The following is a 24,652-nucleotide window of genomic DNA, read 5'->3' as shown; positions in this document are numbered from 1 at the left end:
TACAAATGCAGTTTTGACCATATCTGGGGATTAGAGTTTCAGAGGCACAACCAAATGAAGGAAACATAGACATTTACATTTTTATCATGTGTTTATTGAAAAAGAAGAAGTGAATGACTTATGCCTTTATAGTTACTAAAACCCCTACAGAATATAATTTGAGTATAGTTTAAATAGAAAGCTTGACACAAGAATTGCTGTGGGGGTAGCAGTGAGGGGAATGCCCAAAACCACAGCAAGAAAGGATGAAGAAGCCATATCCCTGTTAGACACAGGAAGCACACTGTGTGAAAGTACTAGCTCATTCTCACGTTTTCCCAAAGATCAGTGGCTAAACAAGAACCACATATTTATGTATTTTAGAAAAGAAGCGTGCTGTGATCTGCAAGGACTGATATTCAAGTTACCAGCTTCATCTTTTTCACCTCTTTTAAAAGCTAAACACTTCCAAATACACAGCACAATTCTAAGACCTTCTAGAAAAATGCAGACAGATCTTTTATTAAATTGAATGCCTGAATTATTAAATATCATAAATGGCTTTGGAATCTTAAAAATCAGCTAGATTTGGTGTATAGGCTCATCAACAGATTATCATTTTCATAGCTAGATTTACTGCTAAGATTGAAACAATGATCTTATGACAGAAGTATGGCAGTCATTTCCTCCTCCACTTTCATCGGGACCAAGGACCTCTAAATTCCTTTTTCATCTCTTTCAGAGCAGTGTGGTCATATGGACACAACTCTTTCTTCTGGCCAGGAAAAGAGACAAAACAAAGAACATGACCTTGAAACTCGGTTCACTGCAGACCAAGGACATCAAGGAAAGTTGCACAAACCCACCAGAAGCATGCCAAAATACAAAGAACTTGCTGGAGCCAGAGATGATACAATCCACTTGTTATACATTGCAAACCTTAGACCCTACAAGTATTTTCTCAATGTAAAGAGAAGGTAAGAAAGCAATAAAGACTGAGGAAGGTGTCCAGGTTAATCAGGAGTGTCACAGAGCTGCAAGATTTTGCTTGTTTCTACTAGAAGACTGGATTCCACAAGAAAGACTTCCTGGCAAAGCAATAGTCCTGAAACAGACAGCTTGCAAGCTGCCCCCAGAGAAATGCCACTGTGAGTTTTGTCCAGTCTTGCTCATGTGGTACCTTCTCTCCTCAGGCAGCTCTAGCCTTTCATTTTAAGCAGGTGGATGTGCAGTTTCTGGCACCCACTGAAGCCACTGAGGCATTGGTCTTCTATGACCTAGGGACCAATGCCATGCTGGTTTGACGACTGATACAACACAGTTCCACTACAGTTGCCACCTACCACTTTCTGCATGGGTGCTAAGTGAGTCCTCAAGTCAAATCTTGGATACAAACTAACTTACACTCCAGTGTGCGCTACAATTGAGATTTGATTGCCAGTTCCTTTATAAAGGAAATCATTCTGGTTTGGGTGATTTCATCACAGCCTAGTATCAAAGAAGGCAATTAATAAGTAGCCTTGGTATTAAGAATTATTAAAGAAGGCAAATATACAGTTTTATCTTAATCAGTTACATGCACAAATATGCACTAACAGCCTTTAGTGATAGGAAGGGGACAGTATTCTAAATTCCTGACATTTTGCTGATGAACTGATAGCTTATGAGATCTTTCTTAGGAACTTAAAAAAAGCATAATTTACAATGCACTTTTACATGCAGTTTTCTTTCATTTAATTAATTTAATTTCAGTATTTATTTCCTCTTATTTACTAATCCAAGAAACTAATTATGCTCTTCCATATTTTTTTTTTTACTTTTTGTTTTTGTTTTTTTTTCATCATAACAGTTGTGAGCTAAGTAGTTGGTGATTTTAGGAAAAGCACTGAAGAGGACAACCCAGAAAGGAACAGCCATGAAGTGCCAGCAAAACTAAAGCACAAATTCATCTCAAATCTGTATACATGATCATATTATTTATAGTTTGAAAAAAAAACAAAGAAATTATTCACATTTAGAATCTTATAACATCAGTAAGGGAATATATGCGAATACATATGGCATGTGAGCGTGAATATCCATGTATGCCTGTGCAAAGGTAGATAGCAAAAGAGATGCACGTACATCTCAAAGGTGGAAGGAGGGAAGAAGATCTGATAAAAACAATTTGGCTGGACTTTTTTTTTTTCTCCCAGATACAAATTTAATTTGTAAGGGAACCCTGTTTCTGTATTCTGTAGGGAATAAGACATATGAATCCATAAGGAACCTGAAGTTATTTGAAGCTGGTCTGAATCCAAACAGTTACCACTAGGTGAATGACAAATAATCATTTCTGCATTAAGATAGTGCTTTCTTCCACAGTGAAACAGCAGCATTTTCACATACATGATAACATAGGAAGCAGCTTTTGTAATGGAGATGACCTGCATTTTCTCCTTGGCACATCAGTTTGTATTCTGACGAATCCAGTCATAAAGTGCTGTCACCTTGGTGTATACACCAGGACGATTGCGCCGGGCACATCCTTCACCCCAGCTCACAATGCCAGCAAGGTACCATCTATCTCCATTTCCTGTGCAGGCCAAGGGACCTCCAGAATCTCCCTGAAACAAAGGGAGTTTACCTATTAGCATTCGCACACAGAGTACCGTAAAATGTTGAATTTATTCAATTTGTTTTTACTTACAAAATTAGCACACTCCTTCAGATTCTCCTAATGTACACAAGGCAGTTAACAGCCTCCAATTGGAGCTAAAACATGCAAAAGGCAAGAAGAAAGCCACCAGAAAGGAACAGTGATAGAAAGCCAACCAACTCAAACTATCCATTGATAAAGAAGAAGCCAGAACAGTTAACCCTCTCTAAGGGTGCTGGTATACTGGCAATTTGGATTATCAAAGAGGCTGATCTAGAGGCAACTTGAGAAAGGAGTCTACATATTCTAACCAGTTATGCAGCTGCTTGTGAAAGACAGAAGGAGCTGTGTGAAGGTAGAAAGAGGAAGGATCTTGGAAAGAGGAACCATGTAAAGCCAAAGAAGACCCAAGAGTGATAAGATAACTAAGCCAGAAAGAATATACACTTTTTCTCACTGTAACTATCACATCAGCTAAAGATGAAAACTGTTTGGAAAATTCAGATGAACTGTGAATGGACTACACAGGTTATATGACCATGAAGAAATAAAACAAATCAGGATGCCAACAAGGCTTAAGTTGTAATACAGTGGTCTTCAGGGTCCTCTGGGGATTTCCTGAAATTCAACGTCATTCATCTCTAGCACTACACAGGAAATATGCTTGAGACAGAAGAAATAGTAAATCTGCTACAGACGAAGAAGTTAAAGACACAGAGAGCCAGCACACTGGGACACAACATAGCATAATGCATTGGAAACTGGATTAAACAGCATAGTCTATAGCAAATTCAGTTAAAATACCCATCTAAAAATCTAAGGGCATATTTTATGCAACACATATTTTGGAGGAACTTCAAGCCTTAGGTGTATTATGACATATTCAAACAAAACAATTCTAAGGTTTAAGATTATACATAAACAGAACAGTAAGTCAACAAAAATAATGCTTCATTGAATAAGAACCTAAAGACTGCAAGAGGATCCTACAAACAGTCCATTGTATATAAAGAAGTTTGACCCATTAAGAGTTACATACTGTAAAAAATAATCTATCGCATTCAAACAGTAAACCTTATATATTATACAAAAGTTCTATCAAATTACCACTGTCTAAATTCAGTAACATGTTTTTCTCCCTTTACACAGTATCTGGAAAATTGACTGTGTTTGTAATTCAGAAAGCGGATATTAATCAAAGTAAAATTAAATACTGATAAATAGCACAAGTAATCTAACAACTAGGAAGGAAAAAGAAGAGTTAAGAGAGCTGCAGTAAGTCCAAAGGACAGTTTCTGATTGTGTGCACAAATAAACTAGGTCGTATAACTCATGATACTATGATGTAATCAAAACTCATTATATGCATGAATAAACACATGAAACAGAGGCAGCACTTCAATTGCATTTACCAAATTTACCTTTTGCATTACATATTTGTTTGCAACTGTAACAGTGTATTTCTCATCAGACTGCTACAATCCCAACACCCAGATATCAAAAAAGGAAAAAAAAAAAAAATCAACATAAATAGCAAAAAGTACAGGTAGACTTAGCTTCATTCCTTTTATCCTTACACAACTGCTACTATATAACAAAATTAAGCGTGAGAGAGGAAAAAAAATTGTTTTCAACACATTTTACTCCTTGTCTTGCGAAGCAGTATTTCTCAAGAGTTTCAGATATTATTTATGCTAATTTTCCTTTCTTATTTTGAAGATCCTTAATTGCCGTGTTAAATTAATCAAATTCAGGACACCTCACTCTCCTACTACTAAGGAGTGGGAAAAAAGCAACAAAAATACTACCCCAAACTCTGAAGTTTTCCAATGAAAGTAAACATTTATTTTCAGTTTCTTAACAAGCCCCAGATTACCTGGCATGCATCAATGCCACCGTTAAGATTCCCAGCACAGAGCATGCGTGATGTAATGAGATCATCATACAGCTTGCTGCAAATGCTTTGATTAATTATTCTCACTCTAGCTTCCTGCAGTGTTCTGGCAAGATGACCTAGGAAAAAACAAATGTTGCAGAGATGACAGTAGTACAGATTTCTATAATGGAAATCACTTGCCAAATCAAAGGAGAATTGCTCCAAACTCAAACTCTATCCAAGTGATAGTTGGAGAGTAACTCCCCTCTCTTTAATTGTGACCTGCCCTCAGCTTTTGAACACTGCTGTCTATTTTTAGACAAAGTAGTCCATATGCACCACCAGTATTCCCTTTCCGTTTCCTCAGTCTTTATTCTTATGAACTTTTTCTGCCAGAAAGCAGTAAAAAGTCATTAAATTATAAAAAATAATACAGTATACCACTGAATGTAATTAGTTTTGAATGCTATTTCAAATTGTGTCCAAAGTTTTTTGTTGTTATTTACACTCTGGTTATCTTTAAACATTGTGTGTGGCCTAGCCAAGAAAATTCCTGCATTGTTTCCCATCCTTTCACTTATGGATAAGGAGCTAAGGAATGAAAATGGAAGCAAAATGGGACTGAAACTCAAGCATGTAAGTCACAAGACATACTAGGAACTTGATTCTATACTAAAGCATTGGCATAAGGTGCTGCTGTGAACTACATATCCTCAGTCATGTTTTGGCCCAATAGTGAGCATAACCTTTTCAATATCTGCATGAACAGAAGTTTGCTTACTCATTAGGCTCTTCGGGTGAGTTGAGAATAGAATAAGCAAGACAGAAAATACGTTGTTTTCCACGTACGTTTAGATTGATTTAAAATATTACCTAAATTATTTTGATAATATAAGAAGGTATCATTAAAAAAAAACATTTGCAACTTATTAGGCTATTAAGGGTTGTCTTATATTTATTTGTTTACTTATTTATTATTTTTTATGTTATGTTTATTTTTTATGTTAGGAAAGCCAACACCACCACAGCAGATGGCTTCTGATCAAACGTGAATGATTTGATCTCAGCAGAACAGTGGAGACTAATGCAATGCTGAGGAGCTGTCTACACTCAAGTCTCAAAGCTGGCTCCCGTGTGATAGGGCCAAGATCCTACAGGCTCCTCTGTGGCTCTAATTCTACTTCTTTTTTTTTCCTCCCTCGTCACTGCAGCAAGCTGCTCTGATCTGCAGTCAGCACTCCCCTGGAGACAAACATGAATTTACCTTTGGTTAAGACAAACAAAACCAAAAGCCACCATATTCTTGCAGTTATTTCAGGGGCTCCATATTGTTAACCACAGCCTTAGAGACCAAGAGACCAAGTCTCTCCTCTGTGTTTCCAAGTTCCTGTTCTCTTGACTAGAAGGCAGATTATTATGTATTCACTGGATAAATGAAACTATGAAGATGAAAATGGGCTTGCTTTTTGTAAATGTGTAAACACATTTGTTTTTCAGTGATCTGTGACATCATCTCTAACCCCACACACAGTATGTGTATTGACACTTACTGCCCACTACAAGTATATTCAGAATTTGTAGTCTGGTATGACATTTTCAAGTTTTTTTTATAGAACTATTATGTAAACCAGAAGCATTTTCTCTTAGGACTATAAATATTTCATTGTTAATGTTTAAAATTAAGCCAAACTTGCAAGAAGTATATCCAGGAAATGAACATACTATTTTCTTGTTTGGCTCCCCAGCCAGTTACATAGCAGACAGTTCCATAAAGAAATACTCTAGAGCTGCTTGGTAAACAAATGGGCTGTACCAGCTCGCTGAAGAATACAGGTGTCTCCAGTTCCAACAGAGCTATGTCATAATCTGAGATAGATTGGTCATACTGTGGGTGGACAATAATCCTTCTGATCGATCTCATAGCTACATGATTGCTCTTTTCATTAACAGTGCGTAAGCCCATATATGCTCTCCACCTTGATGGAGCAGAGTATCTGTAAAGAGAATGTTTTTAGAACAACCCATTGCAAAGCAGTGCAGTATCAGTTCACTCCATTTTATGAACGGTATGGTATTTGATGAGATTCATCAAAACAAAATGAATGGAATAGAACCATAAGTAGAACCATAACCACTTATGAAGATAGATGTTTTATAGTCTCTGCCTCCTAAAACAATACATAATGGTTTGAATTACCATTTTGAAATTAATAATGTCCTAAAGCTATAAGATCAGTTCTTGGAAAAGCACATTTTTCAGCCATCTTTAGAGTAAGCAACGCACCCTGTGTATTCTATAATACTTTCAAAGCTGACTCTTATATTCAGGTATGATGAAAACACAATGACATATGCTATGCTGTGGTAAATCATGCAGTTTTTCTTTGTAGTGCAGTTAACTGTATGGTTTTCTTTTGGTACAGAGATCAACCCCAACTGACCCACCAGAAATCTTTCGCATAAATAGCTTTAGGACAAATATTAGGTGGAAAAAGAGAGGTACAGATGGACAGGTAGGTTATCGGTCCTGATGCTGTCCACAGGCAATGACCAAAGCAGAACCAGACTGAGCTATTAGCAGTGGGTTTCTCAGAGCTCTGTTATCAGCACACTTATACTTCCAGCAACACTTGTCTCGAGTAAAAGTCAGTCTTGCCATTGACATTCCTGGGCCAGGAAACATGCCAAAGTCAACTGTTCTGACATACAAACCTCAAAAGCACATATCCTTCTTCTCATACTAGCAGTGGTTCTTCAGGGTCTTGGTCAAAATTCTGTTAAATAACATGTCTGTTTTAATTATAAAATTACTTTGTGCTGATTGGATAATTAAACTTGAAAGTGGCTATTTAGCTACAGCAATAACTTACTGCTGCACGTCACCACAGTTTTCAACCGTTTACTATCTAAAGCACATGCATCAAAACTCTAATCAACACACAAATGGACAGCTGTTCGGAGAATTCTCTGACTGTAATTATGTCATTTGATAACGGATTAAAACTCTTAAGCCTCAGATACTAGAATTCAGGTCGAATCAAGATGCACCAGAGCATACAGAACTGGAAGAATCCTCATACACATTACACATTCCTGTGTATGAAAAGAGAGGTTATCTACTCGGTTAAGGATAACTGGGATACATATACAGCTCAGGGAAATTCTCTGAAAAAACTTCTCTGTGCTGAGTAAAAGCCAGATTACATCTCAGACACAAGCACTGCACTGCAATATCTGTCTCTGCAGTATTTACAGCCTTTATTCAGTGTGGTCTCTTTCCCTAGGTCATTAAAGCATTTTCCACAATTATATGCAACACTGTGGGTGATAGTGGGTTATTAAAATGATTAAAGTGAAGGCAATTGTTTTGCCTTGAAAGTAAAGCACAGGAATACAAAATGTTTGTCACCAACTCAAAAACTAATATGCAGTCATACTACTGGAACTCATGTACACATTGCATCAAGAGAACCGTGATGTGCTTGACAAGCAAAAATATGATCTCAGTCTTGTCTGAACATGTGCCATATGTTGCACAAGTACCAGATTATCTTACAAAAAAAAGCTATACAATCTTTACTGTAAATTATGTCTAGTTATTGTCATGCATACAATCTCATTCTCAGCAACTGAATCCTTTCAATTATGTGTTTTATCATCCAGGATTCACTGGAGATAGAGGCAGAAAAATTACTTCAAATATTTGGGACTTCCAAAGTGTGCATAATACACTGAGGGTTCATGTACTTACAACGTCACAGTTATACCTGATTCAATTTATCAAAACATGGAATACCTACTACAGATGTTTGAAAGCAATACTGCAAAATTGTCGAACTTCAAATTGCAGAACTCTGACAGCATAATCTTTCCATACCTTATGGAATCAGAATCCAGAAAGCAATGGGCAGCAGATACAAGCCACCTCTTGGAAATAACAGATGCACCACAGATATGGCCATGTGCTCCTATTTGTAAACTTGCTTGCCAAGGCCATTTTCCAGATTGTGCATCTTCACCTCCAACAATCCTGTTTTTCTTAAACTGGTGTCTTCCACAGGCTAATAGAAATAAAAGAAAAAAGTAGTAAAGGAAAACACAAGGTCATTTTACTTGGTTATGCTTAACACATAAACTCACATTTACTTACAGACCACAAGGCCATCGAGGTGGGGTGGGGGGAGCCGAGGGCAGAAGTATTTTCTTACAATTGGAAAAATGATACAAGTACTTGCCCATTTTCACTCAATGGGTGGGTAAGGAATAAATCACACATTGCTTATCCTCCCTTACAGATTCCCTAAGAGGTTAATAACCCCCAAACCATTTAAACACAATCCTAAACTGGGCTGTTTTCAACAGTTTACTGGAATAAGATCTTATTGTTTCCCTACTTATATACACTGCTCCATGAGTCTTTGAATTTCATTCAGATGGAACATGCAACAAGATCTACCAGTTTAACAATCTGGAAACGTTCATTGCTTGAAATAAATAATCACAGACAGAATAGATCAGTAAGTTTAAAATGAGAAGGTACAAAAAATTTAAGATGTCCGTTTTCACGCAAAAGGAATTTTTTTTAAACTCACATCTGATATTATCAACTTTTAATATAGTAATACTTGATAATGGCACCAATTCCTAACTCTGTTTGTGATGTCTTTAATTTTCAAATAACTGTTACCACACCACAGTTCATTTCATCAGATCCATCTGTGCAGTCTCTTTTCCCATCACACTCAGGATTTGGTTTCAGCAAGCATTTTCCATTAAGACATTTGTAAGTATAAGGGAAGCAACTTTTGTAGGCTGAAATGAGAGAGAAGACAGTGTCACGTACTCTTCTGTTCCAAGTGTTGTTCAAAGCCACACATTCCAATCTGTCTGAAGTCATAGTCTGTGCTAGTGTAAACAGTTCCCTCTGGAAAATGATTAATAATCACACTAATTTAAATCTCAGTCATCCCTGAAGAAATATACCACAGCCTTCAGCTGCACTCATTCTGATTTTAACTCCAAAGTGAGTAAACTAGGCTTGTCAGATCTACTGTTTTACCTCTACTAGAACTATATGCATTACAAATCACACATTGACAGAGCAGATATTACTCAGAAGTCATCTTTTTGTTTTTAAGTCAAGCAATCTCCAATAATTTTTTTGTTAATAACTATCATAGTTTGCTATATAGAAATTCTGACCTATGCTATCATGCTTGTGACAGGGGGGTTGGAGCTTGATAATCCCTGAGGTCCCTTCCAACCCAGCCCATTCTATGATACTATGGTTCTATGACACTATAATTATCAGTTGTTTACAGCAATCTTGAAATAGCAGTAAGGATTTTTCCAGCAAACAAGGACATTCTGCTGGCTATGTCAAGGACCGAAGATTCAAAACAAGACAAAAATTATATTGGCAAAATGCAAGGAGACATTAGCAGTACCAGCAACGTCCATAATGGTGTTGTAAAGACACGTACGTGGTAAAAGGACAAAAGTCCCAGAACTATAATGTCTCTGTCCCTTACATTACTTGGTACTGATCAGGCAGCATTTGAGGAGAATTTGCTGTTTTAACAGAAACACACAGCAAGACACAGATCTTCCAAATAAAAATCACCGTTATCCTTGATTTTACTTTATTAATTTCTGCTCTAGACTCTCCCATAAACTAGTTACACTAGGCATGTTATGTTTTTACTACTACAAAACTTGTGCTGTGAAAGAGTACATAGAAATACTAAATTCAGTAAATAATTCAGAAGCATTTCCATTCACTTCGTATGAATAGGTGATATGAAGCAGGATGACTACCAAAATAGGTCCACATCAGAAGTGAATTGAATTTGAAGTTCTTTTGCAAATTAGATTCTATTAAGCAGATTTCTCATATAACAGTACTGTCATTAGTTTTAGTCATTGAGATTACAGGCCTGAGGATATCTCTTAAGGTTCATTTTTAATCCCAGTAAATCCTTGTGGTAATGCCTTATGTTGTCCTTGCACAGGAATCAGTACGAGAAGAAAGGTTAAAATACAGCAGGTCCTTATTGGGAGACTGAGCATATCGTTTATCTTAACCAGTGACAACCAGTTGTGACAGCAGCATGAATCATTCCTGCTGCAAAACAGAGCAGGGAATTCTTAGCAGCTAAGCTATGGCAGAAAGTAGCTAAAGATGCATTCATTTGTTAAGTTCAGAAAGTAGTATCTCGATTTTGTGTGCTTAATTGGATTTAGTGCATTTGGAGATGACATTAACTTTCTTTCCTCTTCACCAACACTCTCTCTATGGATAGGCAAATCTAAAGACTTCATGTAAACGTATGCTGTATGCTTAGTCAAACAAGTGGAACTCACAGAAAATATGATGGAAAAAAAGAACCCTCTAAGAAGTCTGCTTTTTTGTGTGTGAGAGGGGAAGATGGTGTGTGCCTACCAGTACAAATAGAAATGGCTGCTTAAAGCCATTTTCAGGAAGTTAATGGACACTGACTACAAAAGTACTTCTTGAAGAGGAAAAAAAAATCCTTGGTTTGGATTCTTACATGTAGAAAATTCAACTGTATTTATAATCTGCATGTCTATTGGAAGATTCACAAATTGAATGAGAAAGTTCTGCATTAAAAATTAAAATGAATGCATCTTCGCTTCTGCCTTCCACCATCTCTTGGAAAACAGCAAAAAATATATACTTACAACAGTTATTTTCATTGCTGTCCTCACTGCAGCTATCATCACTTTCACAGGTTTTATACTGATGCTTACATTTTCCATCGCCACAGTTCAAGCGCTCTGGAGTACAACCTGAAGAAGAAAGGTCTGTAAATGTTTATCCAAATATCTAGTTGGTGGCCATGTGTTATCTTCACTTGCTACAGGTCAGCTTGACATTACTTGCCATTTCTATCAGACTATCTTCTTGTTAGTTTCTAATAAGGGAAAGATTCACTGCATTAATTAACTTACGCTCTGCTCTCTGGACCTGGATTACCTTCTGGTCGCTCTTTCCAGCATCTCTTTATTGTTTCCCATCTTCTTTTACATGCACTGTCACACTCCAGCCAAGGCCTTTTCACAGACAGTCGTAAACACCCCTTCAAACATTTGTCTTACATCCTAGTACGATTTTTTTGTTGTTGTTGTTTGTTATTCTTGTTTTGTTTGTTGTTGTTTTTAACAGATAAAGCATACACAACCATAGAACTTTGTGACTTTCCTGTCAGATTATCAGTCACTGTCACATCCCTGCCCCCAGACATTTTTCAGCAGAAAAGAGATGTAAGCAATCTGTGTGTTAGATTACAGAAGTCCAGATTTTATCTTTTTTGAATGGAAGACCATTTTCTTTATATAAGTTCTCCATCACATCTAGTCCATTCATAAATCCATTACTCTTCTTATTTGTGGCACTTTTCTTATTTCATAAGCATCTTCTCGAGTCCATCATTTAAATCACTAGCAGAAATTATGGAATGACCAGTAACATATATTAGCAGAACAACAGTATAAATATCTTTCCATTTGGCTGTGAGACATTGGCAATCACTTTCTGAAAACAGTTTCCTATACTTTTTTTCTCACCTTGGTTCCCACATTATATATTAATTATATATTAAATATATTATATTAACATTCTCATGGTATTCAACCAAATCAAAACTAAAAACTCCATACTTACTTTTAACCATTCTTTCATCATTTACAAATAGTTCTGCTTGATTACCCATTGTTTTATTTTTTAGAAGCTTAACTTGTAAAGACTGGTGTAAAATTTTCATTTTTTCTATTTTCCCACTCTTTAAAGGAATACACTGCACAGTCTCTTCTCCAGACTTTCAATCATCACTCATATACTTCATGCAAGCTTAAAAGTAGATACAATTTTATCAGTTGATCTCTAAACTCCCTAAGATAATCTGATTACAGGTGCACACAAATAACTGCCCTACCAGTATCTAATTAATCACTACCATCTGAATAGCCTTTCCACTAGTCAGACAGACTACTTGAAGGAATGAATGCCTTATCTGTGCATCCAAACTGTTGAGGACAAGCTAGAAAAAAATCATAGAATCATATAGTGGGTTGGGTTGGAAGGGACATATAGACTATCCAGTTCCACCACCCTGCCATAGGCAGGGTTACATTCCACCAGATTAGGCTGCCCAGGGCTCCATCCAACCTGACTTTGATCCCCTCCAGGGATGGAACATCCACAGCTTCTCTAAGCAGCCTATGCCGCGGCCTCACCACTCTGAGTGAAAAATTTCCCTTAACATCTAAGTCTCACTTTTCTTTTTAATTTAAAACCATTTCTCCTTGTGCTATCACTATCTACCCATGTAAAAAGTTGGTCTAATTCCTGCTTATAAAATCCCTTTAGGTACTGCAATTAGGTCATCCTGGAGCCTTTTCTTCTACAGACTGAACAAGCTCAGCTCCCTCAACCTTTCTTCATAAGCGAGGTGACTCTGAACCTCTGATCATCTTTGTGGCTCTCCTCTGGACCTGCTCCAACAGCTGTGTATCTTTCTTGTGTAATATTCCAGACGAGCATCAGAAGGGCAGGGTAGAAGGGAACAATCCCCTCTCTCTCTGCTGGCTACCTTTTTCTTTTGATGCAGCCCAGCATACTGTTGGCATTTTGGGCTGTAAGCACATGTCATTTCTTCTCAGATCAGGTCAACTTAGTTTTTGCTCCTCTAACACTGGAGGTAAATTAACAGCTTAACAAGACTGAAGGACCAAACTAATTTGCCCACGTTTATGTAGTCAGTTCCAATTTGGAGTTGTTTTCTTCTCTTTACTGCCTTGATAGGAGGAAAAGATACTACTCAGCTAGTACTAGTAGCTCAAAGCAGGAATTCCTCTGTAAGAAAAGAATCTCTCTCAGATACATAAATACTTCTAAATCACCAATGAAAAGAACTACACTCAGTCAAGCAAACTGAGGATCTGAGGTTTCACAGTGTGATCTTTTGAAGTCACGGAGAACTAATTTCATGGAGCTAATTTCATTAGCAAAAGGAAGTTAGTCTGTTTAGAAACAAAAAGAGAGAATATTTCTGGAAATAAGTAAAAGCTTCTAAAAGCAACATTCCCCTAATATCTCAGATATATTTGTTCAGTTAACATTAACATAACACAAAATAACATTTTAAATATTACTCTCAAAAATAAGCAAAAAGGCAAATTGATTTGTAAATATGTTGTCTGTCAAAAATGGTTTCTGTAAGCTCCTTTTAAAGTGCATGTGTATTCACTTACTGTCTGCGTGACTGAAGGCTCTGTATTCAATATAAAATCCTCTATGGGTGACTAGTTCATCGGAATGGAAGTTGATAGCAACAGAATAGCCATATTCTCTGTTTCTGCCATTTTCTGAAATATCTTTACAGTATCTGGCAAGACAAAATTAAAAGGAGTCGATTTCCAGCCAAACTAAGCGTTACCACCTAGCTGCCTTTCCTATTATTAAAGGGTACAAGTACCAAAAAGCTTTAAAGCAATGCAATAAAGATATGGTTTTTGTTGTTGTTGTTTGTTTTTTTAAAGTGTTTTTCAGCACAATGGAAGTATTAGAAAGCATTTTAAAAAATACCTTCCATTCCACCCCACCATATCCACAACATTTTTATTTGCATTATTTGCTGAAAACAGTTACAACCATTAAAGAGTAACTGGCATAGGAAGTGAAATTTCAAATTACTCAAGCACTACACCCATGTTAAGATCATAGCCAGGAATACTCAGATCATCCACTGCAGCTGCATAAAATCCTGCAGTTTCATCACTGCTCTCAAGAGAAACAATAAAGTAAAATATTTATCACTGTAGAAGTAGTAGTATACTTAAATTAACATAATGACAAATGTTTAGATTACAAATGTACTAGAGCAGGAATAAGTATTATTCTGCTGAAATTCAGTGGAAACAAATCTGGTGAGACCTTTTTCCTTAGTATGACGTGTAGAACGATAAAGTGCAAAATAACATGTCAGAAGATAGTATATTGACTTACCTAACTCCATCAATTTCTAACCAGTCTTTATCACATTTACTGGACCCTGGAGACTTCTCTTGAATTTGTATTGCAAGGATTTTTAATGAGAGCTTGTAGGCAGGCAAGGGTGCCTAAAAATCAAAGGATAAGTAAACACAACCACAAAATAAAAAAAGTCTGCTGCTGAGATAGCATGTAAATCATGCTTTACTTATCAACGGATTGAAAATGTATTTTTTTTTTTTTAAATGATCCACAGTAGGACCTTTGAATAAACAAAATTTTTCTACCTTGAACATGTATAGAAACATTTTTAGCCCCACCTTTGGCCAGAGTGTGCTACATAAGAAATGTAAGCTTTTCTGCAGCAAACAGAAAACACAGTATCTGATGTTCACAATATGTTTGCACCACCACATGTTCCTAGAAGGTCAAATAAAAAATTTAAGAAGGTTCTGATGCACAGCTCAAGGAAATAGTGTAATGTGTACTGTCTGAGACATGAGTTACATGAACTTCTTTTGTCTTTCTGATATAGAAATAAAGCCAGGGACTATGAGTATTTTGCTCCAGCTGCTAGGAATTGTCATCTTGTCCACCGTTTTATTTCAGTCATGTGCAAACACTCAATCTTTTGGAAATCCTTCTCTTCCACAGCTGGTATTTGTACATAAGGAAAAGAAAACAGGGTGCCTGCGAAGTCAGGTGCAGTGGTCTTATTATGTTTTCCCTTCATCTCACCAACATCAAAAGATGTTACTCCCAGTTTTATGTCTATATCACATAAAGCAAAGTCACCACAACTCAGAATTCTTCCCAGAACTTACTCGGATGATCCAGCTGCAGTCAATGTTTGGTGGGTAGTAACTTGGGTAGTAAGGGGAACTCAGACTTCCATTCCAGGAAATATAATGACCACCACACACTGGAGGAGAATTATAACAGCAAGGAACAGAATTATCTCAGCCGGGTTAAAGGGGAAAGCCTACTTCTCCTGCTTGGATACTTCTCTATTCGCAGAGTTAGAATAATGGGTTGTGAACTGATTAAACTCAGTTTTAACCTGGATTAACAGAGAATCACTCTTAAGTCCCTTCTTAGTCCCCTTAAAAAAAAAAATTAAAAAAAATCACATTGCAGTTGAAACTAAATATGAAATACTTCTGATGGAAGTTTTTTTTGTTTTTTAATTTAAAAAAAGTTCTTTGACATTAAATGGAAAAAAACAATTAAACATGAACAGTATGGAATACTCCTGCTACTTATAATTTACCTCTGGTCTTCCTGTGAACATCCTCAGAAGTTAGAAAGCATTCAGTTGTCTAACATGATACCTCTGACTAATTTCATGTAAACCAAAAAATTTGAATATATTGGTTCTGAGGCTGAAAACGTACATCACTTTTGAACTGCATCTATGAGGTTTTAGTTTCTCTCCTAGATGCCCATCCCCTATAGTCATTGCCTTTCTTTAAGTATGCAGTGAATAATAATAATAATAAACTAAAACAAATTTGAAAATAGCATAATCCTGGAAAGGGACATGGGGTTCTGGGTGATGGAAAGTTGAACGCAAGGCAGCAGCATGCCCTGGTAGCTTACACCAACATTTGTTTATGTTAGTCACTTACTGATTTTAGGGATTGCTTGAAAGTGAGCTTTTAGTATATTCCTTTCTTCTCTGTGGTCCAGTGAGAAGGTAAGTAACATGACATTACTTGAAGAAGTTAAACGTATAACTGGAGGAGTCCAGGCTCCAGAGCCGCACCACCTGAAATATTAAAAAGATTGCATAGAAAAAGCTTCCCACATTCCAATCACCTTTTTTGACCAACTGGGCAGAGATGACACTGATCCAACCAGCTGTTTCAGGAGTACTTCCCCAACTACTATTTTTCCTTAATTGTTCCACCTCAATGATACTACATGAGATGCTAATTCCCCGTATCCTTGCTGACCAACTTAGAATAATCATCACAGATATTCTTGCCTAACAGGTGCGCTGGACTTTCCAGACCTGTAGAAATATCAGAAAGGCAGCGCCAGATTAGGTTATTTCAGTAACAGCCGTAGTACTGAGAAGCAATGGGCAGTGATGAAAAAAGCCAGAAAGTGCTCAGCTCAGCAGTGTTGCACAGCATCTATGCAACAGATAATGAGCCTTTCAGCATTCAATTTGATTTCACATCCTAAGAGCTTTTACAAGAGGCGTAGATCTCCATCTGTGGCAGTTATTCCTTTTATTCTTTAATTTGAAATAATTATGAGTTCATTTATATCCTGAAGCGCCTGAATACTTATTGTTCCTTGTAACATGAGTTGCTATTTCATGCATTTCTAAATTAGCTATTTTATTTATTGTATTTTTAAGTCTACAGTGTATTTAGTATTTCTTTTCATTAATTTACAATTCTATGTGTGTGAAAAATTTCAAGTAGAAAACTAACAGGCATAAGAAAAAAGGCACATTTGCTACTTTGGCAATAGAAGTAATCAAGAAAATTGGTTTGTTTGTAGCATTCAACGCCATTTTAGTCGCAGCATTCTTTTCTCTTCTGCTCAAATCAAATTCTTTGATAGATAGACATCAATACACATACATATTCTTGATATTTAACTTATGACTTACTGCATCAGTGTTTTCTAAACATGTTGCATCATACACTTGTGGGTTTTGCTAGCTTCCTGGTGCTTTCATGCACATGGTTGTCTATTCATTTCTGGTTTGTAATAGACTGAGCCACTACACAACAGAGAAACAGTTCAGGAAATAACCCATAGTCAGCAGTAGAGTGTATGCAGCCGAGCATTAGGCATGGGATTCTCCATGCTATGCTACCTATATGTGGTGCTGTTGATTTGGAGACAGTAAGAGTTTAATTAATTACAGAAGGAATTAGTCTATATAAACCTGCCCTTCTGACAATCTACCAACAATGATGAGATCTATTGTCTATTGACCTATTGAAACTGAAAGCACAACTAAATAAATACATTTTGGACAGTGCTAACTGAATCTGCATGTTCATCTAACGTCTACCTCTCTACCTAGTAGGTCTGTTATTTTTTGTTTGTCATTGAAACCATTCTAAAATTTGTTGGACTATTTTGTTCATGGTAGATAACACGCCCACACATAAAACTTGACTCTGGAAGATTAGGATTAGTGTGGCTGCTGAAAATTACAGTAATGTTTGATCTCATTTATGCAAGTGGACTTCAAAGTGACTGGGGATGAAGCCTTCCATAGACATAAGCCTGTTATGAACAGAGGTGCGACTGTGAATGAACTACTATAAAATAGGCATTTTCAACAATTAATAAAATACAATACTCAAAGAAAAAAAAAAAAGTCTGTATATTCGTGTCAACAATTTTATGAACTCCCACATAGTAAAAAATGATTCATAGCATAAAATTAAACCCACTGAAATTTATAAATTATTATAGGGTGGATAATATGAAAGACCTTTTTATCATACACTTTATGAAGATTTTTAATTAAGCTGTATTAGGAATCTCTTACATTTTGGAAGCCTGATTGAGACCAATTTCATACTCAGCAGTTTCAGAGAGCTTCTCTACAGCTCAAGAACCTCTTTGCCCCATACTAACATACCTTGTAATGATCTTGTTCTGCAGAGGAAGAAGGAAATCATATGCAGACAAACGGTGAGATGCACAGTTCTCTGAAGTGACAACATGCAAAGAGGTAACTACCAGTCTCACTACACAGTTAGAAGGAACTCGCAACCTCCATTGATAAAAAGACTTCTTGGGATTCAGCAGAGTTAGAGTTCTGTTGTTACCTGGCTTTGCATACAGGTCGAAGGATACTGCTATATAAAGAATCTAGATTAGTGGCTGAAAAACTGAAATAAAAAACAAATGAAATGAAAAACAAATAATTGGTGAAAAATTCAGAAGTGGTGGCAATAAACACCTACATGCATGTCTTGATTATTTTAATCTCTTCTTGACTTATTTTCACAATCTACCCCTTCCCCATCCAGGCTGCATCACCTCATCCTGCTCTGGACAACAAAGCACAAAGCTTCACTATCAACACTGGCTCACTGCACACTCAGCAAGCAGGAGGACACTTGTCTGCAACAGCTACAATCTCTGCCAGAAACCTGCCTCTTCCTTTGCCATTTCTTGACCTACTTTCATGCAATGAAAACACTAAGTACAGGAAGCCAAACTTGAGACATACATGGTATCGAAAAACTGGGAAGAGTCAACTGAAGTTCTACTGTATTTGAATGATCACTAACTACAAATAAACTAGTCACAAGGAAAACAAAACTCTGTTTAGCTATATGCAGCAGCTTTTTTTTTTTTTAAAGATGCCAAGGATGCACAGCTCAATTCAGTTTAGTGCAGAGTATTCAATTCCAGCCATGCTACTCAGAACATCATAATAAAACCAGTAAGCTATTTTCAAGAGGATTGATTTTTTTCTGTTTTTTCTTCTTTTTTTTTTTTTCTCCACAAAAGTAACATGAGTAATATGGGATTGAAGAATAATTACCTGATTTTAGCATCACATCGTATTCTGTAGAATCTGAAACTGAAATTTAGTAACTATCAATTACACCAACCAAAGATGAAAACCAGAGAAAGAAAAACAGACAGAATAGATATTAAATGACAGGTACATTGTTACCAAAAAGCTCCATTGTAACAAGATCAAAATCTCCTTCCCCAGAAGTACTGAATATGTGAGGTATTTGTTTACTACTCATTTCTTTTTGTTCCAACGGGATTAACTTTTTAAGAGAGCCAGTAATATCCTGTGGTGCCCAGAATGTATTCCAGTAGTAAGCTCGAAGTCCATGCTCTCCTTCACTGCGTATGGGAAAAAGCATCAGTGTCATAAATACACTCTAGATAGTATTTTGAACATGATTTCCATTGCTTTTCTGGCTTACACTAGTTTGCTAGTCAGTTGAACAACTGGTCTATATATACATGTCTATACACACACACACACACACACACACACACACACACACACGAATAACTGAGAAAAAGCTGTTCAAACATTAACACTCAGACAAAAATCTACTCCTCAAAGAAAATCCTGCAAATAGTTTTACGGAATTGGATGTTTTCATACCTGTTGTATACACTATACACTTTAAAGATCATATTCCAGTACTAGACACATTTTCCTTGATGTATTTTAACTGAGGCTTCATACCACACAACAGTATAATTTTATGCTTGTGCTTTGATACACACAATTCTTGATATAAATGATATGTACAGATACACATATAAAGGATTTTTTCAGTGATTCAAAGAGACAGTCCATCACAAGTGTCCTTTTGAAACTGCTGATGGACTGACCTTCCAGTTTTCAGAAATCTGGGATAGTAACAGCCATCTGCTCAAAGTGTTTACATTTCTCAGCAGGACCTTAAATAGAGTGCCTTTAAATTTTGTTTTTGGAAGGTTAAAAAGGAGCTTCACTTGAATAGAGAAACCCAAAATAAGCTACACGTGAAAAAACCATGCTGGGCTATGATGCCAGTAATCAGAAATGGATGAACAGATTACAGAGCAAAAGCACCATTAATCAGATTTCATTTCTCTCACTAATCTGAGGTTACACTATTATCTTAGAGCTTAGTTCACATTTTTATCTTGTCTTCCATTTCCTGTTATGAAGCATATTATCTCAGTATCACGGCATTTTATCCCAAAGTAACAAATGTAAAATCTGCCAAAAAGACAAGATTAACACAATTAAAGATCACATATTTAAACCACATACTGGAAAAGTACCTACCTGAAAGCAGCCACTATGGACTTCAAATAATACTTTCCCAAGGTGGAACACTCATAGGATTCTGCGAGCTGACAGGTAAAAAAAATTGTGAAAGTAACTCTGAAGTGTTATATTTTAGTGTCAATAATGTGTCTTACGTTGGGAAGTATTTATCCTATTTTTTCCTTTCCAAAACCCCCTAGGCATGACAGACACTATCAAATAATTTCAACCAATGTCTCAAACAGGGATCATAAAGACATACGCATTCTCATTAAAAGTGATCACGTTTATAAGAACATTGAAAAAAGCTCTTGATAATCAACCATGAAAAATAAGCTTTAACCAAACCTGCTTATATTTTGCTATAAGACTTCACATGTTTTAGTTACCTAAAATTTGTGGCAAATTTCTGTCATATAATCTGGATGTAAGGAAAGTGTATTGGCTGTGCACTCGGAGACACTTGATTAGCCCTTTTGGGAAATACCAGCTAACAGAGAACTGCTTTGTGTTTAAAGCTTCTGATTGCAAGTAGCAAAGAAACCACTGATCTCAAAAATATGAATGCACATCAACAGTACAAGAAAGCAAGCACTGTTTAGGGAAGAAAAGCAGAACAAATCAACAAATCAAAACTAATGCGTTAGTTTAAATGCTATGCATTAAATGCAAGCTATAATTAAAAACAAACAAAAGCAGGACAAAGAGAAAATATACAGCAAGGAGGAATTTTCAAGTATATAAAAGCAAAACAGAAGAACAAACTCCTTCAAGAACAATAATTTGCCCATAATCAAAAAGACCTCAGAAATGCTGTCTTTATGGTAAGAGAGAAAGACACAGCTGTTTAGCTGCATTCCTAAAGCCGTACATCTCCACAATACATGTTTTAAACTCATTGTTTTTGAAAAAATAAATTGTGACTCAAACTGGAGTCTTCTCCCTAATCTTAATTTGATTCTGCAATAAATATTATTAAGTTACTGCCATACCTATATGGGGACTTACATAATTTTGGATTGCCTCTGCTTGCAGGAGGAATTCCTGTGAGCTGGGATCATTGAGATCATTTGTGTAAGTCAGATTAGGAATTTCTACACTTCCACCAAAATATATTAAAGAGAAAGCTGGAGCTGAGGAAAAAAAAACATCAAAAATCAGTACATCTGATAACATTACGGAAAAGATTCCAGAACAAGACAATTGCAGAAGTACATATTTGTCTTTGGCATCAGCAAGCATTAGTTCTGAAGAGAAACCTGCACACATGTGCGAGTTCTGAGTCCCATTGCTACACCAACAGAAAGGAGAGAACTGAGGTATAGGCTCAGATAACCATTTCGACCAGTAATGCTTTAATTCTCAAACTTCCTTCTTTTTGCAGGGCTCTCCTAAAGAGAGATGATTTTCATGGCTATGAGTTGAGGTCTGTGAAAAAGTATACAAAAAGTAGGAACTCACTCTGTTTTGAAAAAGTGACTGGAACGCAGACTGTTAATTCATCAAGGCTATTAGGAAAGATAACAGTTAAATAATGATGGTACTCAGAAGCAGAGACAAAACTTAGGAATAAAATACATGCCTTCTTGCGCAACTATCAACAGTGCTGATTTTTGTGCATTTTGTTGTTTAGCAAAGACTTTAAAGAGAAATGAAATTCAATGACTGCGCACACAGTAAGTGCTTAGAGCAGAGCTTTTGGAATTAAGCATTCACATAGTTCAAAACCACCGTCCCATCCAGATCGTGCTGGGGAATAACTTACAGAACGAATACTGCAGGACTAGCACAATTACTGCAACTGATAAAAAAAGTAGAGATAATATTCCTAGAAGCCATCTTCTCCAGAAACACGGTCTCATCCATTTGAAGAAATAGTACTTCTGACACAAACCCTTTTGGTAGGATGTGCAGTAGTGAATATACAGATTTTCCTAAAGAAAGACATAGGATGGCATCAGTTGGATGACAACACAAAGAGAGCCATTGTATCATTTTTCAGTATATTTGCTCTTTTAGTTTTTATCGGAGATACAAATTAACAGATTAAGACAATGTGTTTCATATTATGTCACACACAAAACCCATGCACTTCACTTTTTTGCATTTCAAACGATAAAAGGTCAGGGTGGAGGAGAGAAAAAAATTGCTGTCACTTTAGTTAGAAGCAATTGCACATGAAGAGCAGAGATCAATACACACCAACAGAGACCTGTAGGCATCAGAAGGTGCCATAGAGAATGCTTACTGTGCTCCTGCTGTAAAGCACAACTGTTGTCTCTTACCTGCCCATCAGCCTGCTCAGGGTGGTATGGAGCTGGTATGCTGTACACAGAAACCCGTCCGGAGGGAAAAGCCTGTGTCATGATGCCTTGAGAAATGCCTTCTGAGAAATGTAATAACAAAAATCCTAGATGAACCTCATTCCTTAAACATAAACCAGTAATAGCGTACTGCTCACCGCCTCGCACACCAGGCTTCTCTCATTTCACCTTTGCCATACTGCTGAAAGCTGGAGCCAGCTGATCTGCAATCAAAGAGGTGGGGAGGAAAAGTCGCCATCACTGTAACTCTTTGTTTTCCTCACTGCTAGAGTAAGATATAGATCCTGTTATTTGAAAACAGAAAGGACACACAAGCAATTTACGCGTGAGAAAAATCCCAGATCTAGAATAAATGGTGTAATTTCTAAAGAACCCCTGATAGAATCCACAGAAATATTTATAAAAGAGAGAAAATACACAATTTGAAAGATCACCTGAATTTTCCAGTTTTAAATGTGATAGACTTAAACCTGCACAGCAAAACAAACATAATTGCAAAGCAATTAATGTGTTTCCTATTCAGACTTAAAAACAGCATCAAGTCAACAAGCCAACAACTTCAGAGAGTTCTGCACATAAAAGAAATGAATGAAGAAAATTGAGGATTCATGGGGGGAAATTACACATTACATATGATACTTTCATGTGTATATAGCAGAGAACAAAGCTGGATAGAGGAAGCAAAATACAAACAAGAGCACAGAAGAGGTCCAAGGAAACTCTACTCCAGAAAACAAAATTAAACACCTGAAGTCAAACACAGGTCACATCATGACCAAAGAAAGGAAAACTGGAAAGCAATCGTTACAGGTCAGGAATGTAAAATACAACTGTAGACAGACTGCTTTGTTCACATCCTCCTTTTCCTACATGTCTACCTCCACTGTGTGCACAAACTGCTGACTGATCGACACTTTGCCCGCTCCTTCAGGGAAAAGAAACCCCTAGGAAGAGCTCAGAGTAAATAAAATCTCTTTTTCATCATCTCCAAAAATGAAATCAGTATCTATTATTTTGTTTACAATATATACATTCAGAGAACCCGAATCTGTGGTGATTCAAGACTCAAGATACTCTTAGAGAGTAGAAGCATCAGTTTCATGTGGACAAGGGCAAGATTACTGCAGTAACAAACATCATCATATTTACTTATCTTGTCAAGATAGCCTAAAGATAAAAAATTCAAATTCTCAGGTGGATGACATATGAAAAATCTTAACTAGGGGGAAAATAAGGCAGGAAATAAAAAAGTTAGTAGTTTCAAAGCATGCAGACAATTAAAACAGAAGTTGGAAAAGGTATATTGCTAATGCTTTGTTCCATGCTTATCTGCAGAACTTCTGATCTCCAAAAATGAGTGCCCTGCAATTTGAGAGGATTAAGCTCACTTGCTACAATCCCTTCTCTCTTTCTCTATTGGAGAAGGCAGGATAACTAGGATTAGCAAAAGTTACTAGTGGGTGACTGCTATGTCACTCTTAATTACTGTATGCACAGCTGAGAGGAAAAACGAGCAAGACTTAAGCTGTCACCAGATAGTAAGCTGTATCTTTAGTTTCCTGATAGATAACACATATGAATGTGCCATGTGAAAAGAGCAAAAAGGACCAGGTGCTTATTTCCACATCTCCAGTGTCCCCAGATATCTCTGCAGAACAATCTCAAAATCAGCCTTTTTTTCCTCTGATTCTCCTTTCCCCCAAGGTTTGAACAAAAGGTGCTTGTTACTGCCATATGTGCACTCCAGAATCAAATATTGTGACATCAGGGTGACATGCAAAGAAATTCCCACACTGAACAGTTTTTAGCCTAACACGCTTTTTAATGAAGATATCCAGCACATGTTTTATTCCAGCAAAATAGCTTTCAGATTATATGACTGAAGGCACATGTTTGTAAATCCATGGGGCAAGATTTGACACTCTTGTATAGACACCAGGAAAATTTGGTCTTCCACATCCATAACCCCAGCTAACAATGCCAGTCAAAAACCATTTTCCATCTTCATTGCTTTGACATGACAAAGGTCCACCAGAATCACCCTGGA

The 24,652-nt window shown here is 36.7% G+C and overlaps 1 protein-coding gene across 1 annotated transcript; it reads right to left on the bottom strand.

Annotated features, from left to right (window-relative positions):
* Nucleotides 1-2,162: 2,162 nt before the first annotated feature.
* On the bottom strand, nucleotides 2,163-23,451 carry LOC100549962 (suppressor of tumorigenicity 14 protein homolog). Its single transcript, XM_031556413.1, has 17 exons — nucleotides 22,567-23,451; nucleotides 22,047-22,215; nucleotides 21,290-21,414; nucleotides 20,300-20,367; nucleotides 19,172-19,353; nucleotides 19,037-19,075; nucleotides 18,122-18,341; nucleotides 16,134-16,273; nucleotides 15,330-15,427; nucleotides 14,521-14,633; nucleotides 13,767-13,900; nucleotides 11,196-11,303; nucleotides 9,186-9,305; nucleotides 8,371-8,554; nucleotides 6,216-6,487; nucleotides 4,494-4,630; nucleotides 2,163-2,585 (listed from the first exon to the last, which is right to left on the bottom strand). Exons 1-17 carry the CDS (start codon nucleotides 22,645-22,647, stop codon nucleotides 2,427-2,429), a joined length of 2,349 nt encoding a protein of 782 aa, XP_031412273.1. The 5' UTR covers nucleotides 22,648-23,451; the 3' UTR covers nucleotides 2,163-2,426.
* Nucleotides 23,452-24,652: the final 1,201 nt, after the last annotated feature.

This window comes from Meleagris gallopavo, chromosome 1 (genome assembly GCF_000146605.3).
Source record: "Meleagris gallopavo isolate NT-WF06-2002-E0010 breed Aviagen turkey brand Nicholas breeding stock chromosome 1, Turkey_5.1, whole genome shotgun sequence".
In the NCBI taxonomy this organism is placed as follows: domain Eukaryota; kingdom Metazoa; phylum Chordata; class Aves; order Galliformes; family Phasianidae; genus Meleagris; species Meleagris gallopavo.
Note: the sequence above shows the minus strand (reverse complement) of the source record. Positions and strands in the feature narration are given on the sequence as shown.

What these genes read in the sequence shown, in the direction of transcription:
- LOC100549962 (XM_031556413.1), bottom strand. Translation starts at nt 22,647, where the DNA reads ATGACACAGGCTTTTCCCTCCGGACGGGTTTCTGTGTACAGCATACCA. An exon ending in CAGAACAAGATCATTACAAG is followed by an intron (nt 16,274 to 18,121) that starts GTATGTTAGTAT and finishes TTAATATTTCAG; the next exon opens with GTGGTGCGGCTCTGGAGCCT. An exon ending in GTGGCATTGATGCATGCCAG is followed by an intron (nt 2,586 to 4,493) that starts GTAATCTGGGGC and finishes CCTTTGTTTCAG; the next exon opens with GGAGATTCTGGAGGTCCCTT.